This window comes from Drosophila willistoni, assembly GCF_018902025.1.
Source record: "Drosophila willistoni isolate 14030-0811.24 chromosome 2R unlocalized genomic scaffold, UCI_dwil_1.1 Seg200, whole genome shotgun sequence".
NCBI classification, from domain to species: Eukaryota; Metazoa; Arthropoda; class Insecta; order Diptera; family Drosophilidae; genus Drosophila; species Drosophila willistoni.
Genome location: NW_025814051.1, coordinates 4,924,985 through 4,946,363, shown reverse-complemented (window position 1 = coordinate 4,946,363; position 21,379 = coordinate 4,924,985). Strand labels below are relative to the sequence as shown.

The following is a 21,379-nucleotide window of genomic DNA, read 5'->3' as shown; positions in this document are numbered from 1 at the left end:
TGACTTAATTTTTTGGTTTATTTAACCATATATAAAATAAAATGAAAATAGGAGCAACTGTAACAACATGACTTTCGATGTATGCAACTTTTCAAGTTGCCAAAGGAGTGAGTGGAGATTGTGAAATAGTCGCAGAGAATCTTGTGCCGAGAGCATGCAAAAAAGCTGGTAGAAAAATCCCCTAGAAATGAAAATCCCTGGCAACATGACCAGCAACACAAACGTGAAAAACTTTATGTTTTTGTTCATGTTATTTTCTCGACTTTTTTCTCTCTCTTTTTCTCTGCTGAAAAACTTTTAAGATTCACAACTGCAACACTTCCAAAAGCTGTATGTATGTGTGTGTGTGTGTGTGTCGAAAGTGCCTGCACATCCTGCATATCCTGACTGTTTACCAAATGAGTTTTGTACTAGTTTTGCTTAATGCCAGGGGCCTTGCCCCAAAATTTATGCGCCTGGGGGAGGTTTGAGTACAGCAGGAGAGGCTGACCGGGGTAAAATGGGGGATTTGGGTGTAATAGACAGATAACTGTTGGCTAATTGTTGTGGCATTTATATGAAGGCAAGCGAAAGAGAGTCAGAAAGAGATAGACAGACAGAGAGTGAAGTAGTAAAGGAACAAGAATTGAAGGATCTACGGTTGGTTAAACTTTAAAAGTGAGTTCGTACACTTAATGGTTATTAAATTTTATTAGCTTCATTAGCATTTAAAGTTTAAACGAAAGGCCAAAAATGACCATAAATGAACTACTTCCATGCATAACCGATTCCCAATTGACAGTTTAAACTTTAAATTGACCCCAGTGTGTGTGCGCAAAGAGGATTAAAACTCATTGTTTTTCTAAGATAATAAGCTTTCTAAGTGTATGGAGTCATATTTAGGCATTAGTTGATTTGAACAATTATAATTTTCAAAATTTAATATGACTTTAGGTAACTTACTAAAAAACAAGTGAAAACCTCTTTTTACGAGTCTCTTTACTAAAAACTTTAAGCCGAATTGTCTGCAAAAATAGAATTAGGTTTTCTAAAAACAATTGCATTTCCATAATGAATTTTGAAAATGAATGGGACATTTCAATTTAATTGAATATTAGAATTATTTTTAGCTTTCTTACGGACCACCTATTACAATACAATTTCCAAATATTTCAGGTAAACAATCATCAACTAATCTAACAAATATTTTTTTGTGAGATCCGGAACAAAATTTCCAGATTTTGGGCTCAGTTTTTTGAAGACATTTTGACCTTATCAAGATTTATAAAAGTTGCACGACCACTTCCAAGACTCACAATTAAAAATAATTAAAATAAAAAAATAAAGAAATGATAAAAGCCAAAATTTTTCATAGATATGTACATGAAAATAATACAACTTTAAATATTATGTATAATATTTTGAATAAAAATAGTTATAGCTTCTTAAAGATGCATAATATCCTCAATTGTAACCAAATGCCAACTGGATATTTTTTGCATCTTATTATCAAACATTAATGCAAATAATGAAATCGTAAAAGTTTTTTTGTGAAGGAAATGTCGTTAAGACAAAAGTGTTGTTATTCAGTTTAATATTTCTTAAATTAATTTTCTTACTTTTAATTATATTTTACGGGAAGAGGAGGCTCCCTTTGCTATTTCCTAAGCTGCGACTCTTAGGTAACCATAAACCAGTTTAGACATTTCTCAGTGGCATCTTACCTATGCAATTTTTTGGTAGAAACGGATAAAATATAAAAGAAGAGTTAGCTGATTCAACCCCCTTTTACTATCTTCGCACCCCTAACCTTGACTTTTGCCTGTCATCGTTTCCGTTTCCGTGTTGGAACAGCCACCTGACGGCAGCTGTTGTCACTTCACACTGACTGCTCACCTACTGGTGGTGTGCGTGTGTGAGTGTGTAACGGTGCGATAAAGTTAGACGAGAAGGGGCAAGGGCGTAGAGAAAAAATTGAGTCCAAAGGGTTTGCGTTTGTAGGCATTTAATGCCTTAATGCATAAGGGAACTATTAGGAAAACTTACTAATCTATATAATTGTAAGTATATAACATATTTTAATTGAAATACAAAAACATATATCTCTCATCTTTGACAAGTGAAGCTTTTTCTTTACAAAAACCCACAATAAAGAGATAAGGTCAGTCAACTATGAACTAATCAACATACACATGGTAGTATAAAACTATAAAACAAAATACGAATACTGTAAAATATAATTAGGTTGATAGTTTACAACTAAATTCTATACTGAGAATAGTATCAATAAAACTTGAATATATAAATCGTACATAAATAATAATATGATAACAAATTAAATCAAACTAAAATAATATATATGATACTCCAGATACGAGAGAACAATATATATTTATTTTGTAAAATTAAAGTTGATCTTCTATATGAATTATTTATCATGGATAACATAAATCCGAAGACATATTGCCTTTTTTGGATTCTATTTTGTGCCACCAGAAAGTCTTTTTATAGATAACTATGGAGAGCATATTGAAATTATAAGCAAACTTGGAATATATTGTAATTGTTGTCAAAATTTCAATGCGGTTTTGTGAAAAAAAAATCATTAATTTATGTTTCCCCTCAGATGTGTCCAAAGGCTAGTTTCTTATGTAAATATGTGGGATTAAGATAAACTAAAACAATTACTGAACTAATAAATACTATTGGATGAAATGGACAAAGGATTTCAGTAGCAAAGAGACTTAGTGTTAATTAAAAGCAATGCATTGCAATGCAAAACAAATAGTTTTCCAAAACTTTTATCAATTTTTGTATATGAATCTCAGACAGCTCCATTCCATTTGTCCTACAGAATATACTCAGACCTCTTTTTTACAGATGTCCTTACGTAATGGATAAAACGTGACTAATGTTGGTTGCATTTGCAAATCCTTGTCTCTAATTGCTTAGCATTTCGATTGCATATGCCAAAGGTCAATGGGAAGTAGCCAAAACAGCCTCTTGATGTAAAACCACTTCCAGAGTCGTCCTGCAGTAACAAATTGGGAAATGCTAAAACCAAACGTTGAATATGCATTTTACTTACCTTTGGGGAACCCCTCAAGTTACTGGTCAGAGGGCGACAGTTTGTCTTCCACAGCTACGCCCATGGTGAAAGATGTGCAAAAAGGGGGCGGGGAAAGTCCTTTTTACGTAGCGAAATAAATTGCATTTGTTTTGTCCTGGCAGGCGCATTCCATATTTTTATGCTGCTTAACCCTGTGGAGGTTGCATTTCTACTCCCTCCCTTCTTCAGGGGTTTTCTTTTTTTTTTATTTATTTGCGTGCCAACTCAGTCACGTTCCCCGTCGTGAGCGGGGGCTGGCAGATGGTAAGGGGCATGGGCGAGGGGGGCGAGGCAAGCGGAAGTCTGCAATCAGCGTTTTATGCATTCCTGCGCAACCAATTCAACAAAAGGTGCATAATTTTTGGAACAAAAATTTTGTTGGAATTTTATGCACGAAAGCGTTTCTGGTTTAATTTAACGGTTATTTATATATTTTCTGTGTTGTCCTGTTTCGAAAACTTTTGCCCAAACAAATTGGAATTGCTGCAAAGCAATTGAGAAACAAAAATTGCAAAAATATAATATTGAAATGCAAACAAAATTTTAATTTAAGAATATTATGTGAAGTCATTTTAGCAACTTTTAAAGACAAAATGTCCAATCTTTCTTCATTTCATTTCGTTGTAATTCTCAACTAGTTTTAGCATTGAAAACATTGCCACAAACAAATTGGAATTGCTGCAAAGCAATTGAGAAACAAAAAATTCGCATTTCCCTTTTTTTTTTGTGTGTTTTGTTTTGTGTGTTCATTCTAATTGAAATATGTCTACATAATTTATTAAACAAATTCTGCATCATAAAATGCTAATTGTTTATTTTATTTTCGGGTCCTACTTCTTTTCCTCTTTCCGCCGTTTCATCGTTTCGCATTCATAAGCCTTGTCTTTCTCCCTTTTTGCCTCTCTTATATTAAACATAATTGCTGTAAATTTTCAAAACAACAATTTGCCATAAATGTTTTCAAGATGTCCTTTTCACTCTTCACCTTGTGCCCCCTCTCCGCACTGCCTCTGTGTGTATTAGTATGTATGTGTGTGTGGTAGCAACCCAAAAACTTGTCTTAACTTTAATTAAGTGGCATTATGTTCAATTAGGCAAAAGTTTCATTTCGAATATGCAAATTAACACAATTTTCTATCTCTCGCTGAGTGTGTGTGTGTGTGCGTATGTATGTGTGTGTGTGTGGGTGGGTGTAAAGTGCTTCTAACTTCTAAATTTATGCCTTTTAACATGGTTTCACATTTAACGAGTATGAAATATATTGGGGCAAAATCAAAGACTAATAATAAATTTTATATATGTACAAACCTTGTTCCATTTGGCAGTTAACAAAAAGAGGAAATTTGCCTAATTTGTTGGCCACAAGTTTTCCAAGACTTGAAGTTAAAAGCAATTTGTGGTTGGAATACTATTTTAGACGATGAATTACTTGGAAAGTATGGCATCTACTTGGCCATCCGATTAGTAAGAAAATTAGGCGCCTAAACTAAGAGTTAGAATATTTAAAACGATTTCATATACAAAGACATAAAATTATCGTTAAAATACACTAATCAATTTAAATTATGCGCAAGACAACTAGTCCTTACACTAGTCTAGTTACACTGTTCTGTAAGGAATCTAGATTTCTATATTTTGAATAATAAATCTGAGCAATTTTTTCCCTTCCTTTCTCCATAAAACTAGACAAGAATTTGATATTTAGTCAAATATTAAAAAAGTTAACTACAAAATACATTAAAAATAAAAAAGAAAGGGGTTTCTAAAGTACAGAAATGGGATAAAATTTCAAAATATGTTTTATATCCAATGATTGAATCCACAGAAAAGTCTAAGCGGACCCAAAAATTTATACTAATGACTTTACAGATCTTGTTTGAATGAAACTCAGATAACTTCGGATAAAACTTTCCTGCTTTCATCATTATTACTATTTTGATTATGTAAATATTTGTTTAAGCAAACATAAAAAGATGTTTTTAAATTCAAGTTACTATTAAATGGAAATGGGTTACGTCACGAAATACAAATCAGGTTTTGAAATTTATGGTTATAGTATTTATAGGTATAATATTAACTCTAATAAGTTCAACAAATATTTCTACTTTTTATTTTTTTCGCAATTTTTTGCGAAGACTTGCTTAACTTGCATATGAAATTTAATAGTTAAAATTCTCTTTTAACAGAAACAAATCAATTCAAAGCTTTTTAGTCCCGTGAGAAAGTTTATTAATAATGATAAAACTAATTATAGTCGTTTGATTATTACAGACAATGAAATTCCATTTGAAATTCTATTGTCCTAATAGAGAAATTAGTTAATCCGCGGCTTAAATCCTGTACAACATCTCGCACTTCAAAGACAATGCCCTTTCCTTTCCCATTGGCCTCTCTCCTGTGCCAATGATTTTCTTGGTTTGATGATGATGAAATTCGAAATGTTTAATTGGAATTTGATAGATGGGGGAACGGGAGGTTAAAGAGGAGTTCGGGTAGTGGAGTGTGGAGGGTTTACTCAGACTCTTGTGTGTTTGATAAATGCTTGAACTACCAATGTCCAATACAAATCATAGGCATCCTTGTAATCCATGCCTGCTACTTGCCTTGCCATATTGTTCAACTAATTGCAGTTTGAAATTTGCCCTCACAAATGGTGAAGGATTTGAAATTAATTACAGTATAGAGCTAATGTGACACTTCCCGGTTAACTTTGCAGATCTGATTTAATCAAAGTTCGTCCATTTAAGTCAAATGAATTTTAATGGGGGGGACAAACATACATATAAGAGAGACTAAATATTTGGATTACATTATATTGAATTCAATAATCCTCTACGATTAGGGCGGAACCAGCCAAAAGGATTTCATCGGGAGTGGATGCCATCATGTCTACTGGCAAATAACAAATTAGTTTATCCCTTTGTGATCGGGTGTATAAGGGTAATTTTAATTGTTCAGAGCCCTTTTTCGTTTCGTTGCTCCAATTAAGCAATTTGGATTGCAATTTGTCCTCCTTTGGCTTATCGTTAATAATTCGGTAGGTTATATAAAACGAGGGTGATTTTTCAACACCATTTTTCGATCCATCAAGCTGTAAATAAAAAAAATTTTAAAAACTATTAATAATCTTTTGAAAAACAAAACCAAAATCTAACAGAAAAAATCTTAATTTCAAATTCAAAGTCTAAAGGCCAAACGGCCACTTAACCGTTTCGTCACAGTGGCGACATGTTCGGTTTCTTCGCACAGTGGCGCCGGTATTTTTCTTTGTATGGTCTATCGATAACGATATATCAGTTAGTGATGGCAGACTGTGCACCATTCAACTTGCCAAAATCTACCATCTCTAACTTGTAATATAGTAAATAAACTCTAAAAAATTGAAAATTTAAACAAAAGTGCGGCTTAAATAATAACTGAATAGCAATAAATAGGAGGCGCCAAAATGGAAACACACTTTATGGCCAAAATGGGCAAGGTAAGCGTCGGATTCGAAGCAGACGAAAACGAAGGGAAAAGAAAAATTTTTTCGTTTTGATTGACAAGCAGAGGTAGAGGGCAGCAGCAGCAGCAGGCAGAGTCGCCGACTGAGACAGAACAGACAGAAAGAACAGACAAAGACGGCGCCAAGGAAAATTCATACACACACACACACACACACACATGGAGTGCAAAGTATGAGAAAGAGATAGAGCTAGTGAATGATTGATTGTTGCCTGGATGAGAGGGGTAATGGTGGGTGGGTGCACTTACCTTAAGAGGGGATAACTTCAGAATTTTGGCATTGTCTGCTCCGCCACCGCCGCCAGTTAAGCCATTTGTTGTTGTCCCCAATTCCAATTGTTCCACTGATACACCAAAAGCACGCGCTTGCAACAATTTAAGGCAAGCAAAAAGATTTTCACAATTGTAAACATGCAACAAATTTATCTCGCCGGCAAATTCCAGATGCACTTGCTCCTTAAAACGCTGCTCAGCTGCCTGGGCACGCACCATCAATGCCCGCAGATAATCCACGGCACTATGACTGCTTGGTCCGGGCCAGAGTTTAAGCCAATTGGCCGGAACCTGCATTTGCATTTTAGAACAAAGAAGTCGGTTAAATAAAATTTAAAATTTTCTCTCCTTTCCTTGTAATCTCATGCGTTTAATATAAATGGACCTTTTTCATCGATTCTATGATCGTTTATAACCAATTAAGCTTTAAGGTGGTGGGAAAAATCGTTTAAAACTTCTTATTAAACCCAATAATGTGACAGAATCAGTCTAACCTGAGTGGCGTTGCATTTTGAATGTAGTGAAGAGTTCCTAAATTAAATATTTTCTAATGAAACTTTATGGTTTCAATGATTTGTCATTAATTCCTCAAAATTTTATTCAACGTAAATTTTTAATATACGATTTCTTCTAATCTTTCAATCAGTCTATTCTAAAAAGTTAGTCGTGGTTTTTGAAAATATTTGAAAATTATAAATCATCAAATTTATTATTCGATAATGTTTTTCAATAAATCGTTTGCCTAACACAAATTCAAAAATTTTTGAAACCCATTTGCCAAAAATAATACCCATAGCAATTTTGTGCCATTATTTTTTCGAAAATAAACTACAGTTCGTCTTTTTATTTAATTTACAAGCATTATTGGGAATATTCGATCCTGGAACCTAAATTGCTATAAGAAGTCTTAATCTTCCAACTGACGGACATTTCTTTAAAATAAAGAAATTTAAACCAACCAAATTTGATGAAAAAATGACAAATTAGAAGCTGATTTATAAATAAAATGTATTCTATGAAATCATGAAATACAAACTTAAGAATCAGGAATGCAAATAATACTTATTTGACTACGGAGTCTTTTAAAAGTCCGGCTCTTAACGATCCGTCGGTTAAACGTTACAAATACTCAAGCTATTAGGAAATAGTTATGGTCTCAGACTCCTAAGGTCACGAGTTAGCTTAATAGTCTTCTAATTAAACTTTAGACGTTTTTCATATTGTTAAAGGAAAAAGTTTTGTCCATTTCAAGACTACGAAAGTTTGGCACAAGACCCTTTATAAAAGTGTCTTCTAATTGTATAGATTTAAACTTAAATACTCATTTTCATCTTTCTCAAATTTTGCAATAAACTCTATGCCTAACACTTAAAACCCAATTCCCCAGAGTTTCTACTAAACAACTTTTTTAGGTATGTATATACACCAATTGGAATTAGTTTTGTTGGTTTCCGCTTATTAAACTGTTTATAATTTTAGATCACTAAGAGTCATGCCCTCCGCTCCCGCTGTTTGTGACTCACCTGCTGATCGGCCAAGTTCTTAAGCGTCTGAGGATCCACATCCTGTGATTCCTTGAGCCAATTATGCATTTGAGACAAAGTCTGATGCACTGTCTTAAACAGATTTATGCCCAAATCAAGTTCGGCCAAGACAAACAGAGACCAGGGCGATGATTCATTTGTCTTCATAAGTTTGGCCTCCTTGGCCGTTTGATTGATGGAACACGAACCAGCCAGTTTGCGCCAAAGGCTGAGTAATGGTTTAATTTGATGTTCCATCTTTTGTCGTGCATTGACTGAAGATGAAGTAACTTCATCTTTTACGCCTCTATAGTATAGACCTCTTAGTTCTTTGATAACATGTCGGGCCACTTCGATTTCCCTTTGCTGTTGCGCCTGATTGGCCAAACCGTACATTTTGGGATCATCGATATCGGGTAATTTATTGATGGCATTGTAATAATCCTGCAATTGTCCACTTGTTGGCAATGTTATGCCCAAGCCCATGGGTGACCAGCGAGTGCCGAGAACATCGGGACCACAAAACTGGGTGAGATAATAACGTAAAATCTCTAGATCTCTTGGATTATTTATACGACCGCCATAAGCTAGATTTTCGCTCAGACGTTGCAATAGAATCCAATCACATTTCGTTGAATTCAATTGATTATCGAACCATTTGAGTATACCCAAAGCAGCCTTTAGATCTGCCTCACCGAATTCGTAGTATTTTGACCATCCCTGAGGTATATATTGACGTCTTTGCTGTAAGGCAGCTGTCAATATGAAGAATACTAGACGCATCTTCAGGGTTTTAGTAGATTGCCTGGTTTCCGCATCGTTTCCATAGTTTTGCAGTAAACGTAAGACAATTTGCTTCAGACCACGAGCTGGTTCATAGCGCACTTTAAGGCACTTATCCACTGAAGCCTCATTGAAGCCCAGAGTCGACTCGCAGAGTAGAAATAAACGAAACTCTTTCGATTTTGGCATTTCAATCAGTTCGCGTTCCATTTGCTCTAACCATTCGGGTACCAAATGCACATTCTTAACACACAACCAATGACCCTGAGCGGCAGTCTCTCGTATTGCATTGAGAACTTGCCGTTCACTTCCCTTGCCTATGGCCATTTCTTGATATTTCTGATTGCCAGATTTCTTTAGCTCAATTGTGGGATCATTTTCGGCTTGACTTATCATCAAAATGGGACGATCACAGGAGCTCTGCTGCAACAGTTGATCCACAGTCGGTTGATGAGTGGCCGCCGACTCTGGTGATATGCCCAAGAGATCGCTACTAACTTTGCGTAATTGTCGTAACATTAAATCGGGTCTAAAAATCTGTGTGATTAGCACACGATGGAAAGCTGATGAAATTGCCGCTGCAATAGAAACAAGAATTAATTTTAAATAAATTAGTTTGAGATGGTCAATTGCTTCTACTTACGTAGCACATCATCCGTTTGTTGCTCAATGAAGCCACGCCAAATGTAATCCTTATCCAGCTGCAATTGCTGGCGAAGATCTGGCAACTGTTGCAACATTATGGCCAATTTCAATTGACCATCGCGACTCATGCAATCTGGCAGCTGTTGGCCAAGATTACCCAACAGGACACTGCCATCAGCTGTGGCCATAAAATTATTGATAAACAATTCCCATTCCTTGGATTGAAGCTGCTCCGGGTAGGCCTGATGGCATATCCACAATGATAATGATAATTGACTGTCCCTGGGTATAGAACGAGCCAAATTCAAATAGACATTTCGCACTAAGAGAGAATAAACTTGTTTGTCCTGATTATCCTGGGCCAAGGCTTGCAAGAAGAGTTCAATGAACACCAATGAGGATAATTCGTAACCCTGATTGAGACCTGAATAGAATTTAGCCGCTTTCGAGCAGAGTTCCTTGAGCGAACCGAATTGAGCTAGTAAAGACTCCTTCACTTGACCACTCTGACTAAGGGCTGCATCAATTTGCTTACTACTCTCCTTTACTTCATTCAATGTGGCCAAAAGTATCTCATTCTTAAGGATATCACCCTCCGATTTGGACAATTGTTCTAGCAATTTATCCTGCAATTCCATGCGTTGTTTAAGCAAATCTCCCTCCCTTTGCAGTACATCAATTCTTTGCTGTTCCAATTTGGGATTTTTTAGGACAATGGCCTGTGACATCAATTGATCGGTTAGACCCGCTGCCGTTATGGTGAATCTCAATTGATTCACCTGACTGGCCAACTCTTTGGGCAAGGCCAGACGTTGAGATTTACTTATCAAAACCAATTGAAAGTTCTCATGAAGATCAATTAATTTGGATCCGACGGCCATTTGTCGTTTATTAAATTTCATATAGATGTGTCCCTGAATCAATTGAGCCAAAGGTGGACGTAATTGATCACAGTCGGTAACTAGGAGTATCTTGCCAAATCGCACGGCCAATTCAAGTTGATAGGCCAAACGTTCGTTGCCATGTGAGCTTAGCTCGCAGGCTCGATTCTCACTCTTCAGATAAACCATTAACCAAGTGGTCACACGCTGACTGGGATCCAGAATCAAAGGCACCGGGCAAGAGCCAAAGGGTAATTCCAATATTTGCTTTAGCAAGGCGGCACTTTCTATGATCTGTGCATCTCTGGCCAAACCTTGACTCTCCCATATGATTTGCTGTTGATCCGTAATTAAAGATTGACGCAAACTAAAATCATCGATTGGCAATTGAAATTCTTTTGCTAAGCGTTTCAGCGAGGAACTGCAAAAAGAAAAAAAATAAATTATAAACTGTGTCAAGAGAGTCGCCAATTAAGAACTTTATGCTCACCTTCTCTCCTCTAGTCCCCTGCTAGCATAATAGTTGATAGCCAAAGCGATTAATAAAGTTTTAGCATCGAGCGTCTTATGACCCCTTTTCAGTTCCGTCAATTGTTCGCTCCATGTACGATATTCTGCACTTAGTTTGCCCACCAAAAGTTCAGCTGCCTGCAAGTTATTACTTGCCTCCTGCAATTTCAATTCCAGGACAGCTGCCTCCTGGGTATAGGTTTGCAATTTGGCCGATAATTGTTTAACTCGCTTGTCGACATCATCCAAATTATTGGATAGTTCCTGCATCTCATTTTCAGCCACATTCAGATTATCCTGCAGTTCGTTTTGTTCACGTTCCAGCGGCTTAATACTTTGTATGACACGAGCATAGCGAACACTGGCTTGAACCCAGGCTGCCAGTGGAGCTGCTGCTGCCGAGGCTCGTTTGGCATTACGCGGATCATAGGAGTCCTTTTTGGCGGCCAAAAGGCGTTCGACAGCCTCACAGTTTTCGGGATTTATGCGCGATGGATCCAATGAGCGAATATCCTCTTTAACGCCACGCTTGGCAAGAAATGTCTTCATGCTATTCCATGAAGTATCCCGTATGCCCATTAGACGGAGCACACCCTCTAGGATATCTCGCACAGTCTCGGGTGGAGCTCGTAGTGAGCGAATCTCAGACAGAGCTTCAGATTTGATTTGACCCACGGCATTACTGGCCTCGGCTAAAATTGGTTCCACTTCGGCCAGTTCCTTTTGTATCTCTCTCTGGCGTAGTTTGAGTTGTTCGCTACTGTCTTGTGTCTGCTGTTTCAGTTCGAGCATATTGGTCTTTTGCTCATTGGCATTTCGCATTGTGGCTGAAATCATTTCCAATGCCTCATTAGCCATTTGTCGCTTCTCGCCCAGAGCTTGCTCTTGAGCAGCTGCATTCGATTTTAAAGTGTCAACCAAAGCATGAGCCGCAGCTAGTTTATCCACTCCCAGTTGAAGTTTACCCAAACGTTGATCAATCTCATTTGCTGCCTTGCTGTACATATGAAAATAGATTAAAATCAATTGATAATATCGTGCTGGCGGCTCTTTATCCTGATCATCTTGAGGCAGTTCCTCACTTAGATCACTAAAGTGACTACAAACAGGTACTTTACTCTGTACTCTGTCCATTGAGGACTTATCATTGAGTTGTTCAATAAACTGTTTGGGCAACATTGACAGAGTATCCCTGGATTCCGTACGTATATAGAGCAGATCCATTTGACGATGCAAAGCCGGACAAGTGTTGAAATAGTCACCTACTTTGGGGTTTGTCGGTTCGAGTATAAGAATAATGTGCAGATTTTCACGGGCTCCTGAAAAAAAAATCATTATCAGATTAAGAAATTTTATAACTTGTTAAATTCATTTCTAAATTTCTTTAATCTTGCTCGTTTTTACTCACTCTTCATGAAATAGGCACTCATAGACTCCTGATAGCCCTCCAGTTGCGCCGATTGTTTCAGTGTGCTAGCCACTGCCTCTAGATCATCGCCGAATAGTTCCAATATTTCACTACCCTCTAGCAATGCCTCAATGGGTTTCAATATATCGGGCACATAGCTTAACCACGAATGTTCTATCAATAAATAGGTCAATTGCTGCTCCAATGCAGCCGTTTGCATAGCCAATTTAAGATCATTATAGAATTCGCCTAGATTATAGTCCGAACCGCCCTGTAGAGTCGAGACTTTGGCCTGCTGGAGAGTGGCAGCGATATATATAGCATCCAATTGACGTCCACCAGATCGGGCTAAGATCAACAAATGTGAATCATTTCGCGATAGAATGCGAGCCACTTTAGCCGTATGATGGAGAAGTTCCTCAGTGATTGGGGCTGCAATGTTATAGCTTTCCGTATCTAAATGAAGAAAACATTATTTCAAAAATATATTATATATTTTAAAAAAAAAAAAAAAAAAAAAATAAAGTTTTATTTGAATTTATTTAATATTGAGTACACATTTGAAATCTATCTTTTTTACTGGAAGACTTTGTGACTACTAGACTGAGCTAAGATCGCGGAGTTCTAACGAAGTGACAAGTTTGTACTAGGATTAAAGACTGAATTGTGTAGATCGATTATGTTTGAATGAAGCCTCTGATTTTGGACGTCGATGGTGACAGCGACGCTTGTTGAGTTCAATAGTCCAACGCGAGCGTGGAATCTGTTTATCATGAAATTGATTTGGGCGACGTGATGGCTGGTGCACCGAACATGATGCTTATTGCCGAATTGATTTATGGGATTGGGCGGCTTGCCGTCTGATGTACCGAATTTGACACCATTACGCTAGGAATGTTTAGTCTGGCGATTGTGTGAAGACGATTGTGTGTTGCAGGGTTATCGGGCTATGATCATGCCGATGCTCATTACGTCAGTGCTCATTATGATAACTCTTGAATGTTCTCTATGGGTGTAGTGTGAGTGTGATTGTGATGGTGAAGCATATCTGGTCTTAACTTATATATATATATATTGATAGATTTACTGTAGTTGTTGTTATTGTTGTTTTCTATACCCGTTTCTCTTGTAATATGTACTTGCAGTGGATGACCCCCGAAGAGGAGGCACGCCAAAAGTTCATCATGCGGGAACGGGATCGCGAACGTAAACGAATCAAACGCATGAATCCCGAATATCGGCAAATGGAACGTGAACGAGATCGATTTCGCAAACAGACGCCCAGACCAAGTGTAGTTATTGCCAATTAATTTATCCTAAACTTTAACCTTAGAATTATCCACCCATTTAATCCCTTCCCCTTCCCTTTTGTTCCACACTCGATTCTTGTCTTGAAATGGAAGCTGAAGATGAAGTAGAAACTAAGAACTAGAGAATCCTGTTGTCTGATAGAATCAAACCAGAAAAACCAAGTCTGTGTCATAAGGTGAATGCTTTATTCTGCATTTCTAAATTGTCAAATATGTCAATTTCCTTCTTACGAACGACTTTTTGTAGAAATTTGTATCATTCTTTCCAAATTGAGTCTCCTTATCGATATATTTAATACAATGTATTAATTCATTAGTTGTAGGAATTTCTATTTCAAAAAATGCTACACTTTTCCCATATTTTTTGACCCATTTTATTATCGAGATATTCATTAATATACTTACTACAAATTGTAATTTGCCTCTGAACCTCATCGAGCCATTCATCATGATTTAGAGCTTGCAATTGACCCTTCGATTTGGGCGATTTGGGTATAAAATAGATTTTCTAGAAAAGGGTATAAAAAAAAATAAAGATAGAAAACACTTGCCACCATTCAAATATATTTATAATTAGATTACCTCTTTGCCTATATATTTACGCATAGTTTGCTTTAAGATAGTCTCAAATTGCTGGACATGTTCATGACATATTAAACGATCCCGAAATATGCTTAACAATTCACTAAACAAGGCCTAAAACAAGTAGAAGAAGAAGAATGGAATGCAAAATTCATTCACTGATTAAAATGACAACTTACCTGATTGAAATCATTGGGGGGGTAAAAAACTAGAGCATCCAGGAGCTTCATGATGGATTTAGGATTAAATTGATAGTGGGCCGCTGTCAATGCCGTTGTTGATGCCTGCGAAGTGAATGCGTCCTGCAACTAGATGGGCAAAAGGTTCAAAAGTCAATTAGTATTAGTGAGTGATGGAGTCCAGAGAGGCGGTGAGAGGGGGAGAAAGAGAATGATACCTTCTCGAAGCACTCCATTAGACTTTCGCTAACATGCTGCAAATTGACGACGATGCCGCTTCCACCTCCTCCTCCTCCTCCTGCACCCATTGGTGGCCTAAAATGTTCACTTAGCAATGGCTCGAGGCGGCACTGGACGATGGTTAGCATATCCTTGGTAGTGGGTTGCATCACTCGAACGTATTGATTTATGGCCAAATAGCGTGAAGCCAGTTTCAACAGATTTCCACTAATGGACGCACAAATTTGCAAACCCGTGACGTTAATCCACTCAAGATTTTCGGCATTGTAAAAGCCGCCCCGTTGCACCAATTGCAACAGAAGCTCAACAATTTCACAACATCCCCAATTGTCCACATAACATAAATCCAAATTCTTCATAAACAGCACTAAACGAGATTGCTTGGCCCGATATTCTCGGCCTCTTAGACCGCTCACAGTGACGCAATGGGAGCGTAGTGCATGCAATATATATCCAGGAGTTAATTGTGTAGAACAGTTTATGGTCACCAATTGATAGCCAGAATGTTCTAGTATAGCCTGCTCCATTAGCAATGTTTTACCCGATCCTGTGGGACCGAGTAGGATAAATGGAGGTGGACTGGCAATACTCTTATTAACATTCGGTTGAGCTTTCAGTAGTGTATCCATTATGTTTAAATAGGACTTTACATAGGCCGTTCTTATCAATAGGTTGCCCTTCTCCTCGGGTCTTTCAATAACATCCAAGGAGTATTGTTCAAGGGAATTGCGTTGCTCATCAAAATATGTTAATTCCGCTAGATTCGGTTGAGCTATATAAAGATTAGCATGCTGTAGGATTAGCTGAGCAAATTCACGATGTCGTTCATTCGGTATATAGCCAAAAAGAGCTCTTAAAGTGCTACCACCGTACTCCTCCAAAGATTGAATGCCATGCACTTGTAAGAGTAGAGAACGTATTAGACTTTCACGGCTAATTCCGGGTAGTTGACTATTAATAAGAAAGTTTGAATAGAAAATAGTATATTAGATAATAATTAGATTTATTGTCATAATTTTATATCTATATCTATTCGGAGTTCGAAAGCGCTTCTGATTTTGACGTTTGATACCTTTGAATAAATTGATGTTCGTGTAGATTAACCCTTAACCCTTTCAAGACCTAATTTATACGGGGAAAAGTATTTAATGGAAAATTAATATTAATCCTAATTAATTTTGAGGACATATGTATTCTAGTAAGGCTTCATTGGCTCATTTAAAATTATAGTTATAAAAATCATTGCCATAAAGTAGAAAGTGAAAGTGAAAATTACCAATACTTGAATTATAATATAACTTTAACTTGTACTTCAATATCGTGTTTCTTTTTTAACTACTTGTGAAAAGTAATTTCGAAAACTCAGTAAATTAATTCGGGTTTAAAGACAGTTATAATTAAAATTGCTTCTAGATAACGTATTAGTTTGGCTCTTAAAACTAATTATCAGTAATTTTAATATTAATTTTGATTTAATTGCAGTCTTACGACTTAAAGCGGTAATTCGAACATTTAAATAACTTGACCGCTTTATTTGTTACTTTTTCGGTAGACTTTCTACATTCTATCCTTCTGTACACTTTTTGCTTGTGCCTTCTTTTCACTTACCTCAATAAATGTTGACCTTCCAACCAATCCACAGAAAATTGAAAGTTTCCATCCAAATAACTTTGAATGAGATCACCATAGGGTTCTTTAGTTAGCTCATGTCTTACAATATCCTGGAGGGGATAGTAATCATAGCTCATATTGACAATGCCCATGCGGGAAATGGTAGCTGGTGAGGCATGACGCACATCGTCCGTTTCGAATATAAAGTTGACGTTATTACCAAATTGTATGCGCCATCCTGAGGGTAATGTTAGCAGTCTGCAAGCAATTTCAAGACAGGAAAAGTAGTGAGAAAATATAAGTCTAGCACAAAATATGAGTTTTATTTTGAGTCATCATAAAACCAAAAAAAAAAACCAAATCATCCTCTAATTGCAGCTGATGTCCCCAGAGGAGGAGGCGCGGCACAAATTCATGATGCGGGAACGGGATCGGGAGCGAAAGCGTATCAAACGTCTGAATCCCGAATATAGAAGAATGGAGCGCGAACGCGATCGATTTCGCAAGAAGGCACGACGTGCTAACGTAGCATTTTTCCAATATAATTATTATACCCTATATATATAATACACATTGAAACACATACACAAATCACACAGACCGGTTCTAGGGCATAGGCATAAGTAGCTAGGACTGGATGAGACAGTATCTGACATTTGCTTGATATCGTAGTCTGACCTAATACAAACACCCACCATAATCCGATTTGATTACAATTTGCTTTAATAAGTTTTCCACCCTCCCGGTCTTAAAATATTTCTCGTTGCAGTTAACACCAGAGGAAGAACTGCGCCTAAAGATGATACAACGCGAAAGGGATCGTGAAAGAAAGCGAATTAAACGCTTAAATCCCGAATATCGTAGATTAGAGCAAGAACGTGATCGTGATCGTAAAAAGGCCAGAAGAGCGAATGAGGCCTTCCGGCAATTGGAAAAGTTACGTGACAAAATACGCAAAGAGCGGAAAAAGGGTCTCTTGGTAACAGATCCCACACAATTGCCGCCGGAATTTGCGGCTATGATACCGCCAGTGCCTAATGTCAAGCCTGAGGTAAGTGAAATACGATTTCGAAGAGGGAAACTTCAGAGCAAATGCAATATGAATATTTTTGAATATTTTTTTTAAACTTTGTTTTTTTTTTTATAGATTTTAACAACATCTCAAGGACAGCCGCAAACTCAAGAGCAGCAGCAGCAACAACAGCAACAGCAATTACAGCAACAACAACCACCACCTACGCTTCATCAAAACCAGCAGCAACAACTTGCAGCCCATCAACCACCACCCCCGCCTCCCCATGCCGCTCATGCACATCAACAACAACAACAGCAGCAGCAGCAACAGCAGCAGCAACAACAACAGCAGCAACAGCAGCAGCGACATCGCTCGCTGTCATCGCATCCTTCTATCTCCTCGAGTGCCACACTCACACAACTGACGGCCGCTGCCCAGCATACAGCACCGCCCTCGCACACGCATTTACAGCAGTTAAATAAGTTGCAACAATTATATCCGCCTCGCAGTTTCGCCCACCCCGCCCTGCCTATAGCCGGTGTGACTTTAATGCCCCAATTGTGTCATCCCATATTGCATCAGAATCTAAGTGCCACATTATACGGCGGACCCCCGCCTAATGGCATTAAGCAGGAATATGGACAACCAGATGTGGCAGTTGCCGCCGCTGCTGCTCAGGCAGCTGCCTTGGCCTCGCTGCGACAACAAGATGAGTCTGAGATGGCTTTAAATTTGGAGCCAGAAATAATCTTACAAACACCGCCCGATGTGGTGGTAAATCCCGCCCAACAGCAACAGCAGCAGCAGCATCACTACAGTCAGCAGCAACATCATCTGCAACAGCAGCAACAACAGCAGCAGCAACAGCATTGTAACATGTTCCAGCACATGGCTCCGCAGGCTCATATGCAACATATGCGCCCAGCGCCATTGCCACCACCACCGCCTTCCGTGGCGACTGCAGCACCACCGCCTCCAGCAGCACAACAGCCGCCACCGTCACAAATGTAACCCCAGCACCAGCAGACAGCAGTAGACACACCCGTAACAACCAATAATTTAAAGAAAAACCAGAAAAGCGATACTAAGATACTCGGCCTTTAGTCCTTAAGCTCAACTAGCCAGCAAACGAAACCTACAAACAATCAAAAAACACGTTCGAACACTTTAACAAAATTTTCACAAGTTTAGAGTTGTGAGTTTTCAGTAGAAATACCATAATGTGATTATTATGTCGAATTTATTAAACAAGCAACTCATGTTCTTAAGCAATATCAGATCTTTAAATCATTTATATTTGAATTCCAATTTATTTAATTGTGCTTTGACCACAATTTTTTATACTTTTGAACTTTTAAAGAGAAAGAGTTGAAAGAGTTTCTAGATTTTGCCAGGTTGATCAAATTGTTTACAATTTATAACAGTTTTCAAATTATTTATATATTTAAAGAAAAAAGTTAATTCTGTTATTAATACAACCATAATTTTAGACAATTTAAAAAGTTTATCAATTTTACTTCGCTTTTAAGTCAACTTGTGTGTTGTAAAAATTTTATTTTCCATATTTCCAATTTAATTGCTTTGATTTAAGCGAATGGAATCCACTACTAATATTAAGTTGATATTTAAATTGATTGAATTTTACTTTGTTATGTTCTTTTTGAAAATCTGTAAAATTATTTTCTAAGTCAAAACTCACAACTCTAAAGGAATCAGTATTTTTAAAGTTATCTCAACACGGTGGACTAAGCACAACTTTCCAATACTTTTTGTTAACAAAGAAAACTTTTTGATAAGTTCAAAAGAATTCATGTTTGTGTTTAAAGAATGTTTCAACGTTTTTCTAAAGAATTCTTGATCATAAGTATTATCATAGACAACTTAGTGTTCCCATGTGAATATGTTTAAATATTCATATCAGAAAACAAGTTGTTGTTTGGCTATGCGAGGTATTTAACACATTTAAAAACTACTTCAACATACAAAAAGCCTACAGCACTTTTCAAAATATCACAATGTTTTTACAAAATGTGTATATTTTTCCTTTTAAAATCAAAATTTTGAATTGGCAACTGAAGGTCCACCGTGAGACACGCACAATTACTCACAACACACTTCCATACACACACACACACACGCACCACCAGTTCTTGTTCTGTGTGAATTGTAGGAATAGGAATAACTAAAAAGAAAACGCCATTTGTAAAATGTCGTTTTATTGTGTATTAGGCATTATGTTACGTTTACCAATTAAGTGGGCTTCCCCGTCATTCTAATTATGATAATTATTATTATATTAATTATAATTGTTTTTCGCATTTCTGTGTTTTTAGCCAACCCCCTCGCGTTCCCTTCATGCCCCCTGTGCCCCGTTTATATATACAAATCTGTTTGTACTATGTGTTTTTTTGTTTAGTCTTTGCTAAGTGATAGATAGGATGTGCATCCTTACAATATATACGATACGATATATATAATATGATATTTGTAATTGATATATATATATATACATATATATATAACTATTAGCCGCAAAAAAAGTAAAACATGAAAGAAAACAAAATTAATAATAAATTTAACGAATTTATGCGCTAAAAAATGAAGAAAAACGAAATATAGAAAGAAAGAAAATTGAAAACTCACTTGTTATCATCTAAAACGGAATTGAGAGCCTCTATCCATTCCGGATCAATGCTGCCATCACACACAATCCACGAGTAAACATGCTCCGGTTCCTGATTGACCACCACAGCGGTATGGGTCAGTACACCGTCGACCCATTGTCTGGTATCGGCATCGAGGTGGCCCAATAATTGCCTACGACTCATGCTCTTTGGGCTAATGGTATGGATGCGTAATTGCCAATTGGTTTTAGTTGCTGTTAAAGCCTGCTTTAGCAGGGCCATAATGGTGGATTTGCCGCAACCGGGGGGCCCTACGAGCACAACTCCCATGCGTTTCTGTAGCTGTTCATGTAATTGCAAAGCCTTTTCAATTTGCTTCTCACTGGCACACAGGCCAAGTGTTGAAAAGGCCTCTCTTAGTGCCTGCTGGAGCGGCAAGGTCTGCGGATTCGATTGAGATTTGTTATCAATTTCGGGAAATACGTTCTCCATAAGCATTTCGAAACGTATCACATCATGTTGAGCCAATTTTGACATGGTGGATGAGCGTAAACATTGCACCACAATGGACATTTCATCATTGGCGGATTGCTGTCCGTTGGCCACCAAACCTTCGCCGCAGACCAGCAGCACTGTCTTCAGTTCACGCAAACCCCAATCATAGTGGCGCTGAGCCGACAGCATCTTGCCACACAAATCGAAGAGCTCCACAATCCGCGAAGATATCTCTGCCGCCGCCTTGAAACCCTCCACAAACAGCATGACCCTGGCTATCTCTCCGGGCTCTGGCTGCTGCATCACAATGGGTCGGAATAGCGCTTGTATGTTTCCAGGCAGTTTCTGTCGGCCACCATATTCGGCTCCAGCCGGATTTAGGGTTACAAAAATGCCGCAATGTTGATTTAGTTGAACCTTTTGAATAGGGAAACAAGTGAACATTATTCAGGAAATGATAATTACTTGTATAATGTTATTAAAAGTTAAAAGTTTTTTTGGCACGAATTCGATCTAAAATTTCTTTGGAATAAAAACTATAAAATCCCTAAAGCAGATCGGATACCTATATACAATGGCGCAACTGGGTAATGATTTTATGGGCTAAATTTGGTCACTTTATGTGTAAGATCTATAATGGATATCAAAACTTACATAGTTTACGAAATAGAATATCGTATAAGTCGGGTTTTCTTTGCAAAAATCTAC

The 21,379-nt window shown here is 37.5% G+C and overlaps 1 protein-coding gene across 4 annotated transcripts; it reads left to right on the top strand.

The window, feature by feature from the left end:
• The first annotated feature begins 6,406 nt into the window (after positions 1 to 6,406).
• Positions 6,407 to 19,596, top strand: LOC6643605 (probable basic-leucine zipper transcription factor Q). 4 transcript variants are annotated; one of them, XM_047011100.1, is made up of 5 exons: positions 6,408 to 6,566; positions 13,761 to 13,907; positions 16,916 to 17,047; positions 17,307 to 17,588; positions 17,685 to 19,596. In XM_047011100.1, the coding sequence occupies exons 1-5, from the start codon at positions 6,534 to 6,536 to the stop codon at positions 18,561 to 18,563; spliced, it is 1,473 nt and encodes a 490-aa protein (XP_046867056.1). In that variant the 5' UTR covers positions 6,408 to 6,533; the 3' UTR covers positions 18,564 to 19,596. The 4 variants fall into 4 exon arrangements, with proteins under 4 accessions (XP_046867058.1, XP_046867056.1, XP_046867055.1 ...); XM_047011099.1 differs by having other exon boundaries at positions 16,916 to 17,062; XM_047011101.1 differs by lacking the exon at positions 16,916 to 17,047.
• Positions 19,597 to 21,379: the final 1,783 nt, after the last annotated feature.